Genomic DNA, 22,957 nt, shown 5'->3' with positions numbered 1-22,957 from the left:
GTGGATTCTCTAATGATCAATAAGAGTTCCCTTTTGTGTAAAAGGCTTTACATACTGATTACATTCATAAGGTTTCACTCCAGTGGATTCTCCAATGTATAAGATGATTCTTATATTTGAAAGTGTTTTCACATTGGTTACATTTATAAAGTTTCTTTCCAGTGTGGATTCTCTGATAAATTAAGAGATTCCCTTTTTCTAAAAGCCTATCCACAATGTTTACATTCATATGGTTTCTCTCTATTTGGGATTCTCTGATATCCAATAAGAGATTCCTTTTTTGTAAAAGCCTTTCCATATTGATTACATTTCTAAGGTTTCTCTCCAGCTTGGATTCTCTGATGTTGAGTAATATTTCCCCTTTCTAGAAAAGCCTTTTTCTGTAAAAGCCTTTCCACATTGTGTTTATAAGGGTTCTCTCTAGTGTGGATTCTCTGAAGTCTAATAAGATCTCCCCTGTGCCTAAAAATTTTTTCACACTAGTTAAAGTTATAAGGTTTCTTTTAAGTATGGATTCTCTGATGTACAATAAGAGCTCCCTTTTGACTAAAAGTCTTTCCACCCTGGTCAACTTTATAAGGTCTCTCTACAATGCAAATTCTATGATGTCCAATAAGAGTTAACCATTCTTTAAAGCCTTTCCACATTGGTGACATTCATAAGGTTTCCCTCCTGTGAAAATTCTCTGTAAATGTCTAATAAGAGGTGCCCTTTCTCTGAAAGTCTTTCCATTTTGGTTGTGCTCAAAAGATTTCTCTATAATGAGGATTTTCTATTATTTATCACAGATCTCTTTCCAAGTGAAATCAGCAAGACCATCATTGATGAATTTTGGCTTCAGAGTTTCTACCACAGAAAGGATTTGCTTTGTAACACTTTCCTTCATTTCAAGTCTACTCTCCCTATCTGAACAAAAAAAAAGAAAAGATGACAAAGAATAAAACAAATATAGACATTATTTCATGTGTGTGTGTGCACACACACACTCACACACACACATCTTTTTCCAACTAACAATAGAACAGAAATTCAGCTATTTTCTATTTCCCCAAATAAAGAGCAAAATTTTAAATGGGCGAAATCAATTTGTTTGATATTCTCCAACTAAAGAGCATCTATTTTCTTTTTGTTTTTTTTTTAGACCTACATTTGTTATTTGCTACCAAAAGTAAAAACACAGGCAAATAATGATATAACAATGTGAATCAACATGGTATTGTAAAAGATTTCCATGAGTCCTAGAAGGAGGGTATACAAATAACAATTACACATACACCTCATTTTGCAGCCAAGAGATAGTCCAAAACAATCTATTTCCATTACTTCATGTGTCAAGGAATCCAATGATTCCTGCTGGTTTTTAAAATTCTGCATCAGTCTTATCAACAATTTTTGATGTTCATGGGTCAATTGCCATAACTGCCATGCTCTTTCAGTGGTGGGCACAGTCAACGATGGAGACATCTGATGTTTCTTGGGTCTTCTCCTTCATTTCAAGGATCTTCTCTGTCTCTCTCCAATGGACAAAGTGAATACAGCTCATTGGCACCCAAGGGATTCCTTCTCCATCTGGAGAGATACAAGCAAACCCTCTCCCCCAAGCAGTTAACCTATCTGGTCCCTGACATTCACCACTTTCTGGATCTCTCCACATCACCTGGTGATTATCTAAAGATAGTGGAACTGCTCACATTGGGCACTAACCTTCCAGTGGGTTATAAAACCTGTCTGCCAGACAGTTGTCAGACACTGCCAGAGCCAGTGCATCTTTATCAAAAAATAATAACAATAATAATAATAATAATAGTTCATAGAGCTAAATGTAAAAGTTCTCTAGGGTTACCTGTGGCTCTCCCTTTCTTTTGTTTTTGGAGGAGCATCTTGATGTTTCTGTTTCTCCTATTATTGCCTGTCCTTGAGGATTAAATGTATGTCTGTAATGGGCCATAATTCTGGAGAAATTCTTACAAAGTGTTAACTCAGTGGAATTGATAAGACAATGGTTATCTAGTTTAGCATGGTAATTAATAGTTCTCTAGTTCAGTGTATGCGCTTAGTACTTAATATAATTCTACAAGATTCACACCTATGATGATGTAATTATAATAGAGCATATAAGCTGGGACAAACACTACCAGAGTCATTCATTCCATCTCCCACCTTTGTGGTGACTGGAGGCTGGAGCACAAGCCCTCGGACTCAGGGAGACTTCAAGATAGAGACCATCATGGTGGTCCTCCTGTTCCCCTACAGAAATCAAGACACATTCCAGAGGACCTCCAGAAAGCTGGCCCGGACCCCAGGCAAGGAGACAAGACTGTGAAGGAGACAATAAAGATTTTTAGACTTTATCTCTGGCTATTCTGATGGTGATTACTCTGCTGAAATGAAAGCTGGTCTAGGACCTCCAGAAAACAAACCAGGACATTACATATACCAATGGTATGTAGTATCTGATACTATGCACAAAAGTGTGCAAAATGTTTAGAAGTATATATAGGTCCATTATCTGTTTTTATTGCTTTTGGCACACCAATCATTGCAAAAGCTTGTATAAGGAATTCAGTGACCACTCCGGCTGTCTCTTTTGCTGCTGGTATTGCAAAAGTAAATCCTGAAAAGGTATCTCCTATAACATGGATAAAAGACAACCTAAATATTTATAATGGGTCATATCCATTTGCCAAATTTCACTGGGTCTCAAATCACGAGGGTTTTTCTTATAAATTTGACACAGTTCTTTATATATCTGAGAAATGAAACCTTATCAGACATACTGGCTGTAAATATTTCCCCCCAGATTTGCACTTCTCTCTTAATATTATTTCTGTTGGTTTTGTTTGTGCAAAACCTTTTTAATTTAATGTGATCAAAGTTGTCCATTTTGCCTTTCATAATGATCTCTAGTTCTTTAGTCATAATTTCCTCCCTTCTCCAAAGATCTGATAGTAAATTATCTCTTGTTCTCCTAATTTGTTTATGGTATCATCATTTATGGCCAAATCATGCATCCATTTTGAACTTATTTTGGTATGCCAATTTTCTGATATATTTTCCATTTTCCCCAGCAATATTTGTCAAAAAGTGAACTCTTATTCCAGATTGTAGGATACTTCCCCTTTTCTCTTTTTTCCAGTATAGACCTTTTCTCAACACTTAAAGTCTTTTTCTTTAATGTCATCACATTAGGGACCATTCATAACTACACCCTCAGTCCATATGATACCCTTTTCTGTCTACCTCAGTGAAAGATAAGAGAATCATAGAAAGAAAAACAGAGGAAATAACTTCCCCTGTTTATCTTTCTATGATTCTCCTGAGTCCTGTGTTTGAAAGTGTCTTAATTCATGGAAATTCCATCTCCTCCCCTGAAAGATGATGCTGAATCTTGCTGGGTAGTAAATTTTGTAACCTCAGGTCTTTTGCTTTCCAGTATATGGTATTCCAGGACCTCTAATACTTTATTTTTAATTTATATTTATTCAGGGCAATTTTAAAAGACTTGGGAAGGAAAGTGCCAATCTCATTCAGAGAGAGAATTATAAAGACTGAATGTGGATCAAAGTATAGTATGTCCACATTTTTGTTTCTTGATTTGTTTTCTATCTCCTGATCTTTTTTCCCTTTTTGGTAGGAGTTTTCTTGAACAAGAAGACAAATATGAAACTATGTTGAATTACACATATTTAACATATTTATCAGATTGCTTGCTGTGTTGGGGAGGTGAATATAAGAGAGGGAGGGAGAATGCTCTTAGAATACAGAGTTTTACAAAAATGAGTGTTGACCTCTCAGGTTGGCCAATATGACACAAAAATATAATGATAAATGTTTGAGAGGTTATAGGAAAACATAGACATCAATATATTGTTGGTGGAGTTGTGATCTGATCCAACCATTCTGAAGAGCAATTTGGAACTTTGCCCAAAGGACTATCAAACAGAGAATATCCTGTCATCCAGCAGTATCTCTACTGGGCTTATATCCCAAAGAGATCATAAAAAAGGGAAAAGGACCTACATGAGCAAAAATGTAAGGCAAGGAACTAGCAACTGAAAGGATGCCCATCAGACAGGGAATGACTGAAGAAGTTATGGCTTATGAAAGTTATGGAATATTATTGTTCTATAAGAAATGATCAGCATGATGATTTCAGAAAGGTCTGGAGACACCTATGTGAATTGATGCTAAGTAAAGTGAGTATAACCAAGAGAACACTATAGCAGGATTAGTTGATCACTTATGATGGATGTGGCTCTTTTCAACAATGAGATGACTCAGGCCAATTCTAATAGACTTATAATTCAGTCATCTGCACTGAAAAAGAGGGCTATGGCTATTGAATGTGGATCACAACATAATATTTTCACCTTTAGAGTTGTTGTTCGCTTGCCTTTTGTTTTCCTTTTCTTTTTGATCTGATTTATTTTGTGGAACATGATAAATGTGGAAATATGTTTAAAAGCATTGCAGATGTTTAATATACATTGGCTTAGTTGCTGTCTAAATAAGAGAAAGAAAAGGAAACAAAGTTTTGAAGGGATGAATGATGAAAACTATCACTTTATGCATTTTGAAAATAAAAAGCTATAATTAAAAATGAATGTTGAAAACTATCTTTACCTGCATTTAGAAAAATTAAACATTTTAAAAATAGCTAAATGAAAAAAATCACACATCCATTAGGCTTTCTCAAGGATTCCAACCTATAGTTCAATTTGATGGGAGGTGTTGATGTAAACTCAACAGGAAGTGTTGGTCAGAAGGAGGTGGTACAAAGCAATGCAAAGCAATTGTTTAGGACTACATTGGCCAAGGAGTCAAAGGATATTTGGAGATCTTTGATGGTCTGGGATTTGTTCCCACCAATTTCCTCAAAGGTCTCATTAAGATTAGCAACAATATCATTAAGTTCCAAATAAGCAAGGTATGGGACAAAGATGATTGCCACTCTTCCCTAAAAATCATTCAAAAAAATTATGCTTCCCCATGGTGGGGACTGGGAGTGGGGGTAGGGAACAGCTACCTTTCAGAAAACACCTTGTGGAGATAGATTGATTTGTAAGGATGGTGAGTGGTCATTAAAGGAGCTGCCCCATAAAGAGACCCATGAGCAGAAGGGTACATTTAGGAAAGTAGGTATTCAGCGAATTATTTGGCTACCACCCCATACTATATCATTATAAAAGTAAACTCTCTCTCTCTCTCTCTCTCTCTCTCTCTCTCTCTCTATATATATATATATTATATATATATATATATATATATATATATATATATTTGTGTGTGTGTAATATGTATAAAAGGACTTTTATAATCATAGTAAAGTTCCTGGACTCTTTCTTCAGTATCAATATGTCTCTTTGCTGGAGGGCTGCCCCTTGGTTTGAGGGAAGCTCCAAATTTCATTGGGAGGGGCATACTGGGCCCTACCTGTTTCCCTCCTCCACCACTTATACCTTTGCCTCTTGGATAGTAGACTCACAGGTGTATAATACAACCTGCCATAAAGGTGGACTTGGATGGAGAGCATTGAACAGTTATGATCAGTCTACCTCAGTGATCATTTCTCCCACCACTGCTCCCACTTGGAGCCTGATTCTGACCCCTTCTACTCTTTTCTCACCAGTTATTCTGAAACTCTGATCCCTAATGATGAATTCATGCCCTCCTTTTCTACTGCCTCCTTTCCTCCTTTACCAGGACCAAACCTCTCCAATGTCCTGTTCTTACTCAGTTCCCCCTCCCAATATATGCTCCAGAACACCTGCTTCCCAGTCCAAAGAATAACCAACATGGTGGAGCCAAGATGGCAGAGCATGGTGGGAACTCTACCAGATTCACCTCAGAGTATAAAATAATGCCTCAGAATGAATTCCGGGGAAGGAGAACCAACATAAGGACAAGGTGAAACATTTTTTCCTGCCCAGAAGTTCAGCAGGAAAGCTCTGTCTCACTGAGAACAAGGGAAGGTACTGTCCAGCATAGATGGCTCAGGAGTCAGGAAGGAGCAGTCAGACTGCCCCCCAGCAAAGAAGGGCTGAGAGCCCAGACGCAGGCAGGCCAGCAGCCAGACCCCAAACCCCAAGGCAAGAAACTTGGGAAAGTGTCCCCTTAGCCCCGGATCACAGCCCAGCTTTAAAATAATTTTAGAAGTCATGAAATAGACTGGAAAAAAATGCACACACACACACACACACACACACACACCAAAAAAGGAGTAGACCATAGAAAGATAGTAAGGTGACAAAGAAGAGGAAAAGTGGGAAAAGATGAAGTCAAAGTTGGCTACGTGTAAAAAACCAAAGTAAATGTGAATCTATGATTCGGGAAGAGTTACTGCAAGGAGCTCCAGAGAGGGAGGAAAAGATAGAAAAAAGGAGAAAAGGGAGGGGGAGGGGGAGAGGGAAGTGGGGAGGTCTGGGAGGAGTTGGCGGCGGAAGAGACCATTGGGCTGGGGGCCGTAGCCTGCAGTACTGGCTCTGATGTAGAGCAGTGCAGACTCCACCTTCCTGGGAGATGGCCAGGGCGGGGCTCTGAGGAGCCAGAGGACCCTCCCTAGGGGGTTGGGGGAAGCCGGAAGTCTTGGAGCTGCGATCTTTCTGTCTGCTTTTGGTGGTTCTCCCTTCCCGGGGCGCTCTCCCTTTTTTTTTTTTTTTTCCGGGGAGCTCCGATCGCTTTGTCTTCGGGAAGTCGCAACCGTGCGTGCAGCTCCCAGGTAGGTCGGAGGCGGCGACCCCCCGCACATACAGGAGGGCTTCCGCGGGCTGTCCATCTCACTAGGTCGCTTTCTCCTCCTCCTCTGACTACGCGGAGAGTGCCCTCCAAGTCTACTGAGGGCGCCCCCTTAAGCGTTACTGCTGGAGAGCTCCCCACCACTTGCCACACTTCCTGGCTCCCCCTCCCCAGATTTACCTCCCAGACTTCCGACTTCGCCCCTAGGATTCCGGGAGTCCTGATTTCAGCCTTCTGATCAGGACCCAGGCGTCCGGTTTCCCTGTCCTCCCCTCGTGGTTAGAAATTCAGAATCTCCTTCAGACTCAATCCCTTGAGGAATCCTCGAGTCCCGCTTCCTATCCCCAGGAGCCCTCCTTAAACTATTGACCAAAGCTCTTTCCTGCTCCCCGTTAACTGAACTCAGGCTCTTGGGCTGTTTCCCATCAGGTCCCCGGCTTGTGGCTCCCTGTCTGCACTTTTCCTTTAGGGACACCAGGCCCAAGCCCCAATGTATCGGGCCCGCAGTCCTCCCCAGTTTTTTCCCAATCTCAGCTGTCCCCCTGGAGCACTTTTATCTATCTGGCGACCTTGATGTGCCCGGATCTATAATGGTCTGTCTTACCTCCCAGACCCTCCCCCTCTTCTCTGTCAACCCTCAGAACTCAATCCTAGCCTGGATTTTGTCTGGAATTTCCAGGTGACTCCAGGCTGTCTCATGCTCAGAAAAGCATAGAATTAAAAACCTTAGGTATGACCTCTCTTATTCAGACCTATTGTGGTTGCTACATTGATGGGGCCATAAAGGGAGGGGACAGCAGGACTCTGGGTTAGAAAAAGACGGAACCAGTTGGAGGAATACAAAATGGTCACCTTGGTTACTTTTTTTATGTACAGAGGGAGCCTGGAGCCAAAGGGAATGGGCCCTGGGAGCCTCAGACCTCCTCAGGTGAGTGCAGTCCATCCAGACCTGACCAACATCAACCATCACAACCATTTGCCTTGACATGGGAGATAGTGTGTGAAGCTGGTAATACCTAATTTATGGATTGTCTCTTTATAAAAGTGGTGGTGAGGTCAACACAGTAGGAACAACGCTGTCCTGCTCTTCTTTGTTTTTGATTGATTCACTGAGGTTTTAATTTTAGTATCTTGACATTTATACTTGTTCTGGGTTTATTAGTTCATTTTTCTATTTTTTAAATAATTCAGATAAGTTAATCTTTTTTTAAAATGTGACCAAAAAAATGTGTATTCCTCTGTTGTCCCATTTCAAAGATGCCTTAAGTCTTTTACTTCCAGTTTCTTTAGATATTTGTTCATCTCTTCTGCTTTCATCTTATTCTATATTTCTTCATCTCCCTCTTTCCTTTTAATTCTCTTGTAGTTTCCCTTCTTCTCTTGCCCTTCAACTAATCCTGTATGTTCATTTTTTATTTCATCCATTTTTCTTCCCCTTTCTAAGGAGGATTTCTCTCCTTCCCCTCATTGTCCATCTTCCCTTTCTGTTTTCCCTAATTTCTCATTCTCTCAGTCATAGCCACTCTATTATTCTGATTGCTCTCCTTTTTCTGGACACTTCATACAATCAATAGCCTCCAAGGTGGATATTGATTCTGAGCTCTGCCCTATAGATGCTTTCTGCCATTGGCTCTAGACCAACTCCACAGATTCCTCTTTCCCATGGTGCCTTCATTTCCAAATACTGTATGTCACAGGCAGCTGTCAGCTAGAAAATGGCTCCGTAGCTGGGAACATTGCCACCTGATATTTGTCCTCTCTTCTTCCTTTACCTTTCTTCCACATTCTCCTAAAATCTCAATCCTGGTTTTTCAGGCACAAAACCCCTAAGCCTCAGGGAGAAGTCCCATTTCTCCTCTAAGAATATTCATCAGTGGAACCCCCTCCCATCTCCAAGTCAAGCTTCTACCCTTTTCCTCCTTTTCAATTTCCACCTTCCTCCCTCACTCCCCAGGTGCTCTTTTCTTTCCAAATCCATAGAATTCATGTACTCATTTCCCAATGTTCTATTCTGTTCTCTATCCTTTCTCTCTCTCCTCCATAATTCTCTGTTCTCTAAGTTTTTAGGAAACAACTCTCTCTTACTATCTGACCCTTTCTTCTCTGTCTCTTTTACTGAATGGTAAGACCTCCTTCCCCCCATAAATGGAATATTTACTTGTTGTACCTTATTCTTCAGCTCCCATCTGCAGGATAGGTCATCCTGGACTGCACCCTCAGCTCCACTCCTTTCTGTAACCCATTCTTCCATTCCTTCCCCTTATCTCCTTGGTTTGCATTTGTCATCCACTGTTCCAAACTCAGTCAGTTCATTGTATGAGAAGGTCTGTATTGTGGCTTTTAGGACTTTTTCCATTTGAATGAATTGTTAAAGGTGAACATTGCCAGGCTGACAGTTTGTAACCCTGGGTTTTGTTTTTGGGTTCTGGGTTTGTTGTTTCTGTGGTGATCTGTGGATTGTTCCCATTGGAATTTCATTTTCTCAGTCCAGAATTTCCTTCATGATTGAGTCCATTTTTAAAAACCATTTGTTTCTTTCTGTCATCCTTTGGGGTCTAAATGTCTTTCCTTCCAGTGTGCTTGCTTTCAGCAAGGGGCAGATTTTCTTTGAATGTTAATTGTGGTTTACTTCACTTTCCCAGTCTGTCTGTCCTTCACTTTTGTGTATTTTCCTTCCTTGCCTGTTCTCTTTTATTTCCTTTGGGAAGAGTAAATTCTCTATCCCCTTAACTTGGCAACTCACAAAAGAAGCCACAGGGCCCAAAAAGATGGAAAGGACTCACATGTTATCTCCCTAACTCCCACTGCTTCCCAGCCCCACTTCTTCTTACAGATAACTCATCCTTTCAGGATTAGTCTGCCAGCTGAGGGTGGGCCCCAACCTCATGGGGGGGTCCGCTTTCTACTGGATAATTGTGAGTTCCACTGAGGACCTTGTCTTTCATAGGCTCTCCCACTGTATTTCACATTTACCATTACTGTATCCCTTCACTTGGTCTGTAACCTATTCCCCTCAATAAATCCTCCTTTTCCCAGAGAGAATGGCCGTGGTGAATTCCTCACGTAGCTGAACCCCGATGTTTGGTGCCTGCCATCCCTTGGTGACAAACCCCACACCATCAGTCACACACTATAAAATGCTTTTGGGAAAATTCAGTCAGACTCTTACTGACCTTTTTTCCAGGAGCTGACTCTGACACTCAGAAATGGTCTGATCTTTAAGCAGATCCTTTTTCTGCTTTGTTTCCTGCTGTAAATTAAGAGATAGGGTTCACCTAACCCTAATTCTGAAGTGTTTTCCAGCTCTACATCTCATGACTTTTGCTGCTTTAGGAGTGGGTGACATTCAGGGATGTGGCTGTGGACTTTACCCAGGAGGAGTGGGGCCTCTTGGACCCTCCTCAGAAGGAGATGTACAAAGGGGTGATGCTGGAGAATGCCCGGAACCTGCTGTCCCTGGGTAAGGACATTTCCCCTGCTAACTCTGAATCTGCAATCGAAGATTTACTAGGGAGGGGAGGCAGTACCACTTAGAAAGGAGAAAGTCCAGGTCAGCTGTGTCCAAGCAACAGGATTCTCCTGTATGTCCTTACATTGGATGATAGGAGCACATCTCAGAGATTATTTTGGCTGATTCTAACTGGGCACGAATTTGTCTGGCAAAGCTCTGAACATGGCTCAGGCAGCTTTTCCTTACACCCCTTGCTCTTTGGGATGGGTCTAGCATTTGGAATATTCTTTTTTTTAATGGCCATCAATTTTTAGCCTCCAGTACCTAGTTGTCCCCAGTACAGAAAGTTGTACTTAATCTTCCTTCTTATTGCCCTCAAATTCTAGCACAAGTGGTGGGAAAGAAATGGAAGGGAAGAAGCATTTCCTTTGTCAGGTGCTGTGCTGGATGCTTTCTGTACAGCACTGTGACAACAATACAGCACTGTGGAAGAACAACTTCCAGCAAGTAAATTGTTATTCTAAGTAACCAAAGTATGAAAAAGCACAAATGAGCAAAGATGCTATTTGCATCCAGAGGAAGAGCTGATGACTAGAATTACATAGAGCATAATTTGACATATATGTGTCTATGGATAGATGTATCCATATGCTGTCTGTGCTTGCACATTTCTTTGTAATAATAGACATCTCTAGGGTGGAGGCAGGAAAGTGAAGGAAAAATATCTATAATTTTGTTGTCTATTTGAAAGGAATATCAAGTTGTATACTGTAGATTTACCATTTTGAGGTCCATCATTTTTTATTTTATTTTATTGTGGACTTGTTTGCAAATTAAAGATAAAACAAAATATTATGTCTGTTTAACATATTAAGCTTGCAATCTAGATTATCACTCCCTTTTTAGATTAGAGGAAACTGAGACAAATAGTTTCATATACTTACCAAGGGGTATACAGCTAATAACTATTCAAGGCTTAATTTTAATTTAGGCACTTCTGCCTCTATCCCCATGTTTCCTTCCACCACCCTATTGGTTCCATCTAATTTCTAGATAATGGAAACTCTGGAATGAGTCTGTCCTTCTATGAAGAAGGGGTTCTAGGACTAATTTCCCTCTTGATTTGGCTCGAGGCCCCTCAAGCCTAAGAACCCTTTGTACCCAAGTATGGGGTCAGAAGTTTCTGCCACATTGGAACCCAACAGGATAGAAGGTGGGGGAAGAGCATTTGCCTTTTTCTCAGAACACCTCGTACAACAAAATGATGGGGGCAAACCCTAGCACAGGTTACTAGCATTACAAGCACTAGTGGGTGATCATAGACTCACTTGTTTGGATGTAATGGAATAAATCTCTAAATGGAGCAGCTGTGGATCCTCACTCCATTCCCTAAAGAGAACTAAATTATAAATTTTTTTCCATTTTCATCCCTAACTGCTTTCCATGCCCAGGGCTTCCAGTTCTCAGAGAAGATGTGATCTCTTATTTTGAGCAAAGGGAAGTACCCTGGAAACTGCACCCAGAAGGCCTGAGGAGCTGCCCTCCAGGTGAGTGAGGAGAAGCAGGGACATGAGAGTTGTGTTTACAAGAGACTTCTAGGAGCCACCATGAAGTAAAAGCCTTGGAACATTTTCAGATATGTTTTGTCAGTGGCTTCCTGGACTAGTCACTGAATCTCAGTTTCTCGTCTATAAAATGAGTGGCTTACACTCCATGGCCTTGTGGGTCCCAATTCCCAGTGATCATCTGTGGTCCTATAAAGGTCATTGCTTAGAATCTGGGGCAGAATTCTCCTGAAGGAGCCAAAGGAGCTCAGGATGTCTGAGGTGACTCATTTCTTAGGACTTCCAGTCAACAAACATTGTAGCCCTGCTCCATGCAGGGCTGTGGGCCAAGCACCAGGAACAGAAAGAGATGCAAGGGACATCAGCTCTCATGGAGGTCATAGACTGTGGGGCAGACAATCTACCAGCAACTATGTAGAAATCTACTGTGGACCAGGAAAATTGTTTAAATTTAGTGCCTTAAGAGGTCACTAATTAGTGAGGATAATAGTGGTTTAAGGAGAGCACAACCGGGGAGAAAATAGTCAAGATGAAATAAAACAGGGAGCATTTATATGGCACCTACTGAGCTTCATGCACTAGATAAATATGGTCTCATGTTATCCTCATGAGAACCCTAGGACTTAGGTGCTAGTATTAGGCTCATTTTAGAGATAAGCTGAGGAAAACAGCAGTCCTGTAACTGGACTAGCAAGCTTCTGAGATGTGAATAAAACTCAGTTCTGAATGATTCCAGCCCCTCTCTACAGTTTTTCCACTGTCCCCCCAGCTCTATTCTGATTCTGAAACTGATATGATGAAAATGGTCACACATGTGGAAAATAGAAGATTCAGACAAGGTATCATGGAGAGATGGAATTTCACTTTGTAAAACTCTAACCAGTCAAAATTATTTGCTGATTAAAGTTCTATTGGCTCATGATAAATACATTAACAATGTATACAAATGCATTCAAAGGTCATTTGCAAATATTGCTTTTTTTTGTAACAATGTTTAATAATGCAAAGCAACCTTTAAAAGGATAGAATTTCATCAGCTATTTTTCTGTTTTTTCTGCCATGGTTGAAGTGGCTACATTATGACTGACTAACCCATGTTGCCAACCAATGTCTTTGAGAAACTGCCAGATAGAAGAAGAGTAACATAAAAAAAGGATTCACTCAAATTAGAAAATGACTGTAGCATCTCAGTGAGTGGTATGCCAAGGTCCATTTTGGTAGAAAGGTTGTAGACTTCCATGATGATTTCATGATGGCTTCTACTGTGCATTGCTAGGGACCATGGTTTATAGGTAGCCTGACCTCACTGCTGCAAGAATGGAAAGCCAGACATCTAGATCTGGTGGCTACTAGTTTGATGAATGTGATTACTTGGTAACCCAGGAATGAGAGAACTATTCTGGTGCAATGAGAGACAGATACTGAGGGTCCTTTCATGCCTGTGGCCATTTGTACTTGAATATCCAATCTCTCTGTAATTTTGAAAGCAATTTAATGTCAAATTGAGAAACTGAAAGAATGTGTTGCACTTAGAAGCCCTCAGAGTTTGATGTAATCACTGCCTGCTCTCATAAAGCTGCGTATTTCTGATCATGGTAGTTTGAAATCACTGCAGAAAGATAGTTGTTAAGGTAGATAGATGCACATACATGTCCCAGAGGACAATTTACCACTTATGGTGGTACTGTTAAATGTTTCGGTTAAATCTCTTGGGGATTTTTTTTTAATTGTGTTTGTTAAAAGGATAAGTAAGGGAATATGATGATAATTGTTTAAAAAAAATAATTAGTGGCTACATCAAAAAAGAGTAATGAATCAGAACAAAATCACTTATGCCTTAGATGAAATATAAAAGATCAACATGCAAAAAAAAAAAGTGTTAGTATTATGAATGTGATCTCAGATAGTATAATAGAAAAAAAAATTGAAAGTGATCACAAAAAAGTTACAGGAAATATTGACAATGGAGTTAACTTGTCAAGTACTGTGGGCAGAGCATTTCCAATCACAGGGTGAAAATTCCAGTTTCTGCTGCTGGGATTTGAGTCAAGTCACTCAAGCATTCTGAGCTGATGGCCTGAGCTGTGCACCCAGTGAAATTGAAGTCATTTTCTGTGTTGTCACAGATTTAGTGTGAGCATCTAATATATTTCTGCATGAAGCTCATTAGAATTTCAATCATCCTTGGGATGTCAGGTAATAGGATTTTTAAATGATAGATTCTGCCCTCTTAGGATTTTACTCTTTATCTGAGGAAATAGAAAATAATTGAGTTTCTCTTCTACTGATAGAGGAAAGGTGAAATAAATATGTGGGTTTGTGCATCTCTGTGAGCACATGCCTGCATGGATGCATGCATGTGTGCATGTGTAGTGTCTGTATTTGTTTTGTTCTTTATTGTGTTTTTTTTCTCAGAAAGAGAGATCAGACTTGAAATGAAGGAACATACTACAGAGCAAAGCCTTTCAGTGGTAGAATCTCTCAAGCTAAGATTCATCAGTGATGGTCCTGCTAACTTCACTTGGCAAGAGATCTGTAATGAACCTGAGAAGATCCACATTGGAGAGAAATCTAATGACCATAACCAAAGTGGAAAGGCTTTCACAGAAAGTAGAGCTCTTACTAGACATTTACAGAGAATTCACGCTGGAGAGAAACATTATGAAATTAAACAGTGTGGAAAGGCTTTTACAAATCAGAGAGCGTTTACTGTACATCAGAGGACCCATACTGGGGAAAAACCTTATAAATGTAACCTGTGTGGAAAGACTTTTACACAAAGGGGAGCTCTTACTGTACATCAAAGAATCCATACTGGAGAGAAACCTTATAAATGTAATCAGTGTGGAAAGACTTTTACACAAAGGGGAGCTCTTACTGTACATCAGAGAATCCACACTGGAGAGAAACCTTATGAATGTAACCTTTGTGGCAAGGCTTTTACAAAAAGGGAATCTCTTACTGTACATCAGAGGACCCACAATGGGGAGAAACCTTATAAATGTAACCAATGTGGAAAGGCTTTTACAAAAAGGGCAGCTCTCACTGGACATCAGAGAATCCATACTGGGGAGAAACCTTATAAATGTAACCAATGTGGAAAGGCTTTTCGAGAAAGGGGAGCTCTTACTGTACATCAGAGAATCCACACTGGAGAAAACCCTTATGCATGTAATCAATGTGGAAAGACTTTCAAATATAAGCATAATCTTCCTGTCCATCAGAGAATCCACACTGGAGAGAAACCCTATGAATGTAACCAATGTGGAAAGACTTTCAAATATAAGCATAATCTTCCTATACATCAGAGAATCCACAATGAAGAGAAACCTTATGAATGTAATCAGTGTGGAAAGACTTTTACACAAAAGGTAACTCTTACTGCACATCAGAGAATCCACACTGGAGACAACCCTTATGAATGTAATCAATGTGGAAAGGCTTTTACAAATCAGGGAGCTCTTACTGTACATCAGAGAATTCACACTGGGGAGAAACCTTATGAATGTAACCAATGTGAAAAGACTTTCAGGAAAAAAGAAACTCTTATTGTACATCAGAGAATCCACACTGAAGAGAAACCTTATGAATGTAACCAGTGTGGAAAGACTTTTAGGAAAAAGGAAATTCTTACTGCACATCAGAGGATCCACACTGGAGAGAAACCTTATGAATGTAACCAATGTGGAAAGACTTTTACACAAAAGGGAGCTCTTACTACACATCAGAGAATCCACACTGGAGAGAAACCTTATAAATGTAACCAGTGTGGAAAGGCTTTTACACAAAGAGGAGGTCTTACTGGACATCAGAGAGTCCACACTGGAGAGAACCCTTATAAATGTAATCAATGTGGAAAGACTTTCATATATAAGCAGAGTCTTTCTGTACATCAGAGAATCCACACTGAAGAGAAACCTTATGATTGTAATCAGTGTGGAAAGGCTTTTACAAGAAGGCAATCACTTACTGAACATCACAGAATCCACACTGGAGAGAAACCTTATAAATGTAGCCAATGTGGAAAAACTTTTAGAAAACGGGGACCTCTTACTGTACATCAGAGAATCCACACTGGAGAGAAACCTTATAAATGTAACCAATGTGGAAAGGCTTTTACAAAAAGGGAATCTCTAACTGTACATCAGAGAACCCACACCGGAGAGAAACCTTACAAATGTAACCAGTGTGGAAAGGCTTTTAGAAAAAGGGCATCTCTTACTGGACATCAGAGAGTCCACACTGAAGAGAAACATTATGAATATAACCAGTGTGGAAACGCTTTTATGTAAAAATCTGATTGGTTTTTACCAGTTCTGTGAGGAAATGTAAAGGCATTAAAATAAGGAAGAAAATTAATTAGGGACAGAATACTGGGAGAAGATGATATGGTGCTGATGCCTTCTATACTTAGCCTTGTCTTGCTATAACCCTGTTGGGAGGATGAGGAAAGGAAAGTAAAAGTTGCCTTTGGGGATAGCAGTTTCTTGGGCATATTGGAGCCTTCCTTTTCATCTGGTCATCTACTTAAAAGACATCCTGATGGAATGGGAACATCACTACTTTTGGAGTCAGAGGACATGAGTTAACTTTCTGGTTCTGTACTTCTATGGCCTTGGGAATGTAATTTAATTTTGACGGTGCATTCAGGTTAGAATTAGTTCTCTTCCATTTCTAAATCCTTTGAGAAGCCAAAGAGGAGCTTGAAGATGAACCCTACCCTTCATTGCCAATTCCTGGGTCCGCAGGCTCAGATTAGGGCTAATAATTCAGGTGACATCACTAAGCTCCCTGGAAGTGATTGGCAGTTTGGAGACTCAGAAAAATATGGGAAATTCTCAAACTAGAGCTTTGTTGAATGAGGAAATTTGCACATCATTCCTATAAATAACTTTATGCAGCTTGTGAAACAGATTTCTTGCCATGTTCAGGCAAAAAAAAATGTTTTTATTAAGATGCTTTAAGAATGAAAGGTTTCCACTCTGAGGTTTCAGCTTATATCCATCAAATTGGTAGCGATAACCCCCAAAGCTGAAAACAGTGGGGGGGGGGGGAACTATAGAATTAGAGGCACAATAATATAATGAATGTAGCTATGAATTGGTCCAACTGTTCTGAAAAGCCGTTTGGTATTAGGATTTATTGAAATTTGACCAAATGATCAGACTTTGTGACACAGAGATTTGGCTACAAGACTTGAACTCTAAGGAATGAGGGAAGCAAAGGTTCTAGCTATACTAAAGTAATTCTTGCAGTGGCTTTTTTGTTATGCTTTTTTTTTTTAAATAGCAAAATAAAATGTAGGTACAAAAAAGAAACAAAATAGGTATTGTTTAGTTGTCTAAACAAATTGTGGTAATGAACATATTTGAATGATGTGACATGAAAAACTGGATAGGAAGAATTCAGAGAATCATGGGGATATGGAATTGAAGGGAGCAAAACCCAACATTAGTGATTCCCTCAAATACCAGTGATCTCTTCAATTTGAACTCCCTTGCAACCATGGAGATGAATGTCTGTGTCCATCCTGTGTGTTTCTTGCCTATTATGTTTCATATAAATTCACGGAGGATCCATCCAATATGATGGAGTCCTTCCTTACTTTCTCCTACCACCTGAAGGGCACTTGTTCTGGCTATCCATCCCTCAGTGCTCTTCCTTGCCATGTGTCCACCTCATCTTCCCTTGTTCTACAATTCTTTCATGTGAAGTACGAGCAATGTCAATTATCCCAACAGAGGACACCAAGAAATTTCAGAAAATGCTTTGATCAGCACATGACTCCCTTGACAATTGGAGAGGCAACTGCCAAAGATGATACCAATTGGACTACAAATTAGCTTGTAAAATCTTTTAATTTTATGATCTCTTTATGCTATCAATGGACAAACACAACTCTGAGTCCCTGGAATCTCTCATTCTCAATAGTTTTATACATTAGGCAGAAATGGGGGCCTTCACCAGTTGTCTGGATTTATCTTTTGCCCCTAGGCTGACTGAAGGACAGAGTGAGGCTGATGAGTTTGCAGAATTCTGCCTCACTTAAATCCAACTCACTTGTAAAGCAAAACATGAGCCTCTGATGCCATCAGGGCTCTATGAGAACAAAGAGATTTCAGAAAAACCTGGAAAGCCTCACAAGAACTGATATTGGAACCACAAGAACATTGTATACAGTAACAGCACTGTTGTGGAGACAATCAGCCTTGATGGACTTTGTTATTCTAAGCAAACAGTGATCTGAGACAATTCCAAAATATCCATGTTATAAAACGTTGTCCACACCCAGAAGAAGAACTATAGAGTCTGAATATGGCATGAACATACTATTTTCACTTTGATTTTGTTTTTCATTTTTTCCTTTCACATTTCTTTCCCCTTTTGTTCTGATTCATCTTTCACAATATGACTAATGTGGAAATATGCTTAATATGTTTGTCTATGTATAACCTATATTAAATTGCTTGTTTTCTTGGGAAGGGACAGGGAATAGAAAGAAGGTGAAAATTTTCCAACATAAATCTTACCAAAATGAGTGTTGAAAACTATCTGTACCTCTGATTATAAATAAGTGTGGGGAGGGTAAGGAATAATATAAGTTTTAAAAAATCAATTGGAAACTGAAAAGATCAAAGAACAAATCAGGAAAAAAATAAATTCATTTTTAAAAATGGCTGAGAAATGAGCAGAACCAAGAGATCATTATATACTTCAACAACAATACTATATGATGATCAATTCTGATGTACGTGGCCATCTCCAGCAATGAGATGAACCAAATCAGTTCCAATGGAGGAGTAATGAATTGAACCAGCTACACCGAGGGAAAGAACTCTGGGAGATGACTATGAACCACTACATAGAATTCCCAATCCCTGTATTTTTGTCCACCTGCATTTTTGATTTTCTTCACAGACTAATTGTACACTATTTCAAAGTCCAATTCTTTTTGTACAGCAAAATAACTGTTTGGACATGTATACTTATATTGTATTTAATTTATACTTTAATATATTTAACATGTATTGATTAACCTGCCATCTGGGGGAGGGGATGGGGGGAAGGAGGGCAAAAATTGGAACAAAACGTTTGGCAATTTCAATGCTGTAAAATTGCACATGCATATAACTTGTAAAGAAAAAGCTATTAAAAAATTAAATTTAAAAATGACTGAGACAGCATGCCAGAAATTAAAGGGATGGAGCCTAATGTGCTCTAGCAAATATCTAAATACTTAGGGGACATTTTGAATAAGATCTCCAACTGTCACCAGGGACTTATCATGTCCAAAGCAAAACCTATTACCTTTCCTCAAAATCATACCCCCCCCCCAAATTTCCTGACTTGAGGATGCCAGCACTCCTCCAGTCACCCAGCTGATTCTGAACTCTCTTTCCCACCTAATCGGGGCCAAGTTCAGTTACTTAGGACCACTTTATCCATTATGTCAGCCCTTCACTCACACAACAGCCACTCTCATTCAGGTTCTTAGCACATTTTACTTGGGGTGAACCTGGGCTCCTGGAACAGATCTCTCCACTGCAGCTCTTCCAATGAGCAGCCACAGGGATACTCCTACAACGTAGGATCCAAGGGCATTCCCCTACTCAGTTACTGCAATAACCATTACCTCCAGAACCAGTGATGACGTCCTCAGTTGGGTACTGCAAAGCTTCCCTCTTGCCCAGAGCCTTCTTGCCCTGGAACACAGGTTCTAATGGCACAAATGCTGGATCTTCCTCCTTAGATTTTCCCCCAAAGTCTGCAGACCTCCCATTTTCCCCTGCAAGGAGTTAGACCAAGGACTCTGCATTTTCTGAGTTTCCCCCTCACAATTCAGTCATCTGCATCGACCAGATCCCTTAGGAGTTTGTGGAGAGGAGTCCACGAGCATTGTCTTCTCTCTCTGTCTTCCTGTCTCTTTCCCTCTCTCTCTGTCTCCATGTATGTGACATGTATATATCCCTTTCTTAAATTAACCAATCAGAGACATCTTCAGAGAAAGCATTTATTTAATCCCTGCAAGGAGAGGCCTAGGAGCCATCCTAACTCCTATGGTGTGCTCCTGGAAACTGACTAGCTTCCACCTTGGGTTTAAATAATAAAAGACTCAAGCCTTTTCATTGGATAGACTAAAAGAACATAATCATCCCTGATCAATGGTCACCAATGTTGTCTGCTTCCCACAGGTTGTCTAACTGCATCCCAGGGTTCAAGGCCTGGGAATAGAGATCATGTGACTTATTCTCAATACTGAGAAATACTTCATCCAATCAGTCCCATCCATCCCCTTTTTTCTCTTCCTCTCACCCCCTCCAGCTTTTTCTCTACCTCTCTCTCTCTCTCTCCCCACTTTCTTATGTCCCCCTCTCTTTCTCCTCTCTCTCTGTCTCTCCTCTCTCTGCCTCTATGTCTCTCTCTTTTAACACTTGGCTCAGTCACTCCAAAGCCATTATCCTAAGTTCTTATAAGTTGAATCAAATGTTAAGAAATTGCTTCTGGGTCCCACAGCTAGTAAGCATTTAAGGTTAGTGAGATGTAAGATAGAAAGAAAAGAAGGGAAAGAGGCAAGAAAGAGAGAGAAGGACAAAGGAAGGAAGGAAGGAACAGCCAGAGAGAGGGAGAGAAAGTGAGGAGAGGACAGCTGGAGGGAGGAAAAGAAGAAAAGGAAGGAAGTGTTGAAGTGTGAAAAATGAGGATTGAGAAATCCCCTGACTACTTTGGATCTCCTGGCCAATCTGCAGGCTTTGTGAAAGGACTCACAAACCTCAATAAATACAGGCTGGAGGTTTGTGGCAAGAATGGGTTTATTTACACTGAAAATTATCTTTCTCAGCAGGCAAACTCGTGTTAGGACTTTTGCTAAGATGGATTTACACTGAGAAGCAACTCAGTGGCAGAGTTGGGATAGTTCCCATGTGTGTCTGGACCTCTCCCTGCAGGGATTAAATAAATGTTTTCTCTTTGTACCTGATGATGGCTCTGATTAGTTAATTGGGAAAGGGGGTCTTATATCAATCTTTCCCACACACTTTATGAGGGCTCAGCCCTCTCTGGCTTCCCAGAGAGATGGCTGGGATCCTGATTCAAGGCAGACACCAGATTGCATTCTCTAACCGACCCTGAGATCAGGTTCTCAGCCTCCCTTTCTGTGAAGAATGGGCCTAGGAGAGACCCTCAGATACAAACAGAAGGCATGCAAGTCTTCGAAGATGAAGCCCAGGTAAGAGAGCCACGTAACTCAAGGAAGCTTTATCCATATAGACACTGTTAATGTGCCCTTGAACTATCCTTGTGGCCCTGGAATCATCAGCCTTGAGTGATCCAGATTAAGGAGTAGGGGCCAGATTAAGGAGTTCTGTTTATGGTACAGGATAGAGGCACCCTCTGGTTGGCTAGAAAGATTATATATATAAAGGGATTTCTCTTTCAATTATTCCTACTTTTTCTTTTTCATTATTATCTAGAAATACTATTAACTTTTGAGGATTGATTTTGTAATCTGCAACTTTACATAAACTATGAGTTTGGTTAGTTTGAGTTCTTTACCTGTCTTGATCTGACCCAAACTTTTGTCAGTGCTACCTTAAGTGGTAGATTGTCCTCTAGGTCAATTCCTTTACAATTATCTTTCTGCAGTGATTTCAAAGCATTAGGAAGTAGCAAAGTATCAAAGACCAGGAATACACTACTTTTGGGGATCATGCAAGAAACTCTGAGGGCTTATAAGTGCAACATCTTCTTTCATTTTTTTCAACTTGGAACAAAATTGCTTTCAAAATTCCAGGAAGGTTGGACATTCATGTACAAATGGCCACAGGCATGAAAAGACTCTTAGTGGCCATCTCTCATTGCACTAGAGTGGGTCTCTCATTCCTGGGTTACTTAGTAAAGCTCCATCCTCTGACAGTTAGGGGGACAATTGATTGGAATAAAATTGTGTATTTTGTTCTAGATTTTGGTCAAATTACAGATATTGACTTGCTTCTGGGACCTTGATCACCTTTGTTTGTCAGAATGCCACACCCACCCCCTGCATGGAATGAGAACCTCTGACCATTTCCCAGCAGGAAGAAGTTTGAATAAGAAGCTTTGTTCCCTTACCCCTGATGGACTGATATGTGAGATTTTGGGAATGGGTGATCGTTATGGGCCAGAACTTGAAACAAGGTGCTGGAATTGATAGAAGCAATGCTTATGTACTTAGTTCATACCTTTAAGAGAGTTCACACTTTTAAGAGATGATATATAAGGAAGAGCTCCCACAAGCCAACTAGAGACTTTGGGAAATTCACAAGTCAGGATTCAGTCTAGAAGATTCACAAATCTAACATAGAAGCTCACAATCCCCCTTTCGGAGGTGGAGTCAGATTCATTCCATATTCGATCTTTGTGCTGGCTGGAGGCATTCGGAAGAAAAGAGGCTGAAGCTGGAAGAGACAAAGGACTAGTGGCAAGAGCTCTCAGAACCAAAGGGAGAGATAGACCTCTAAGAAAGCTAATTGGGCCCCAGGAAGAAGATTCAGAAGCTGGAGATAATAAAGGATTTGGACTTTAACAGCTGGCTGCATTTGAGGTGATTATTACTTTGAACTGAACCTAAGGCTGCCTCCAGAAGCCCCCAAGAAACCTGCTGTCAGAGAACAATTATATTTTAGAGAAGAGAACATTATAGGTGATGAATGACTGTTAAACCTTGACTGGTTCATCTATTAATGTGTATTTAAGATTTGAGATGGGATTTGTTAAAACTATATAACTATTTCTATTATGTTCGAGGAATTTTGGGGAAACTTACCGTACTAGTCCGTTACGTATAGGAATTTTGATTCACTCTTGGGATTTGTATGTGGAATGGTTATTTGATAATTCCTGTCCATGAGGAAAAAAAGGGAGGAAGAGATAGAAAACTGGGAAACTGGTATATTTTTCTCAAAATACCTGAAAGAATGGGAACCCCTAGCTCCTATTCATTTTGCCTTAGGCACTTCTGCTCCACCCTCTTTCTCACTAGTTCAGATTGAATTTGGAAATCTTTTAAACAGTACTTTTTTCATTTTTATTATGCTTTAGCTTTGGAACCCCTTATTTTGTTGGAATTGCCCTGACAGATTCAGTTTTGGGGATTATTTTTTAGAAACAACCAGAAATCAGACACCTATCTTGGGACTGGTAGTCTCTCTGATCTGTTTTTCCAGCCCTG

At 40.1% G+C, this 22,957-nt stretch overlaps 2 protein-coding genes across 2 annotated transcripts in view; both read left to right on the top strand.

Moving 5' to 3' along the window:
- The window catches only part of LOC127545921 (zinc finger protein OZF-like), a 229,384-nt gene extending 210,460 nt beyond the window's left edge, over positions 1 to 18,924 (top strand). The window contains exon 6 of the transcript XR_007949853.1: positions 18,255 to 18,924. The gene's annotated coding sequence lies outside the window, so the exon portion shown is untranslated. The remainder of the gene's footprint in view (positions 1 to 18,254) is intronic.
- Positions 12,692 to 18,924, top strand: LOC127545919 (zinc finger protein 260-like). Its single transcript, XM_051973431.1, has one exon. The coding sequence runs from the start codon at positions 14,097 to 14,099 to the stop codon at positions 16,041 to 16,043; it is 1,947 nt and encodes a 648-aa protein (XP_051829391.1). The 5' UTR covers positions 12,692 to 14,096; the 3' UTR covers positions 16,044 to 18,924.
- Positions 18,925 to 22,957: the final 4,033 nt, after the last annotated feature.

The sequence above is a fragment of the Antechinus flavipes genome, chromosome 1 (assembly GCF_016432865.1).
Source record: "Antechinus flavipes isolate AdamAnt ecotype Samford, QLD, Australia chromosome 1, AdamAnt_v2, whole genome shotgun sequence".
Classification (NCBI taxonomy): Eukaryota; Metazoa; Chordata; class Mammalia; order Dasyuromorphia; family Dasyuridae; genus Antechinus; species Antechinus flavipes.
Note: the sequence above shows the minus strand (reverse complement) of the source record. Positions and strands in the feature narration are given on the sequence as shown.

Excerpts from the sequence above, each read along its gene's own strand:
- LOC127545919 (XM_051973431.1), top strand. The coding sequence starts at position 14,097 with ATGGATGCATGCATGTGTGCATGTGTAGTGTCTGTATTTGTTTTGTTC.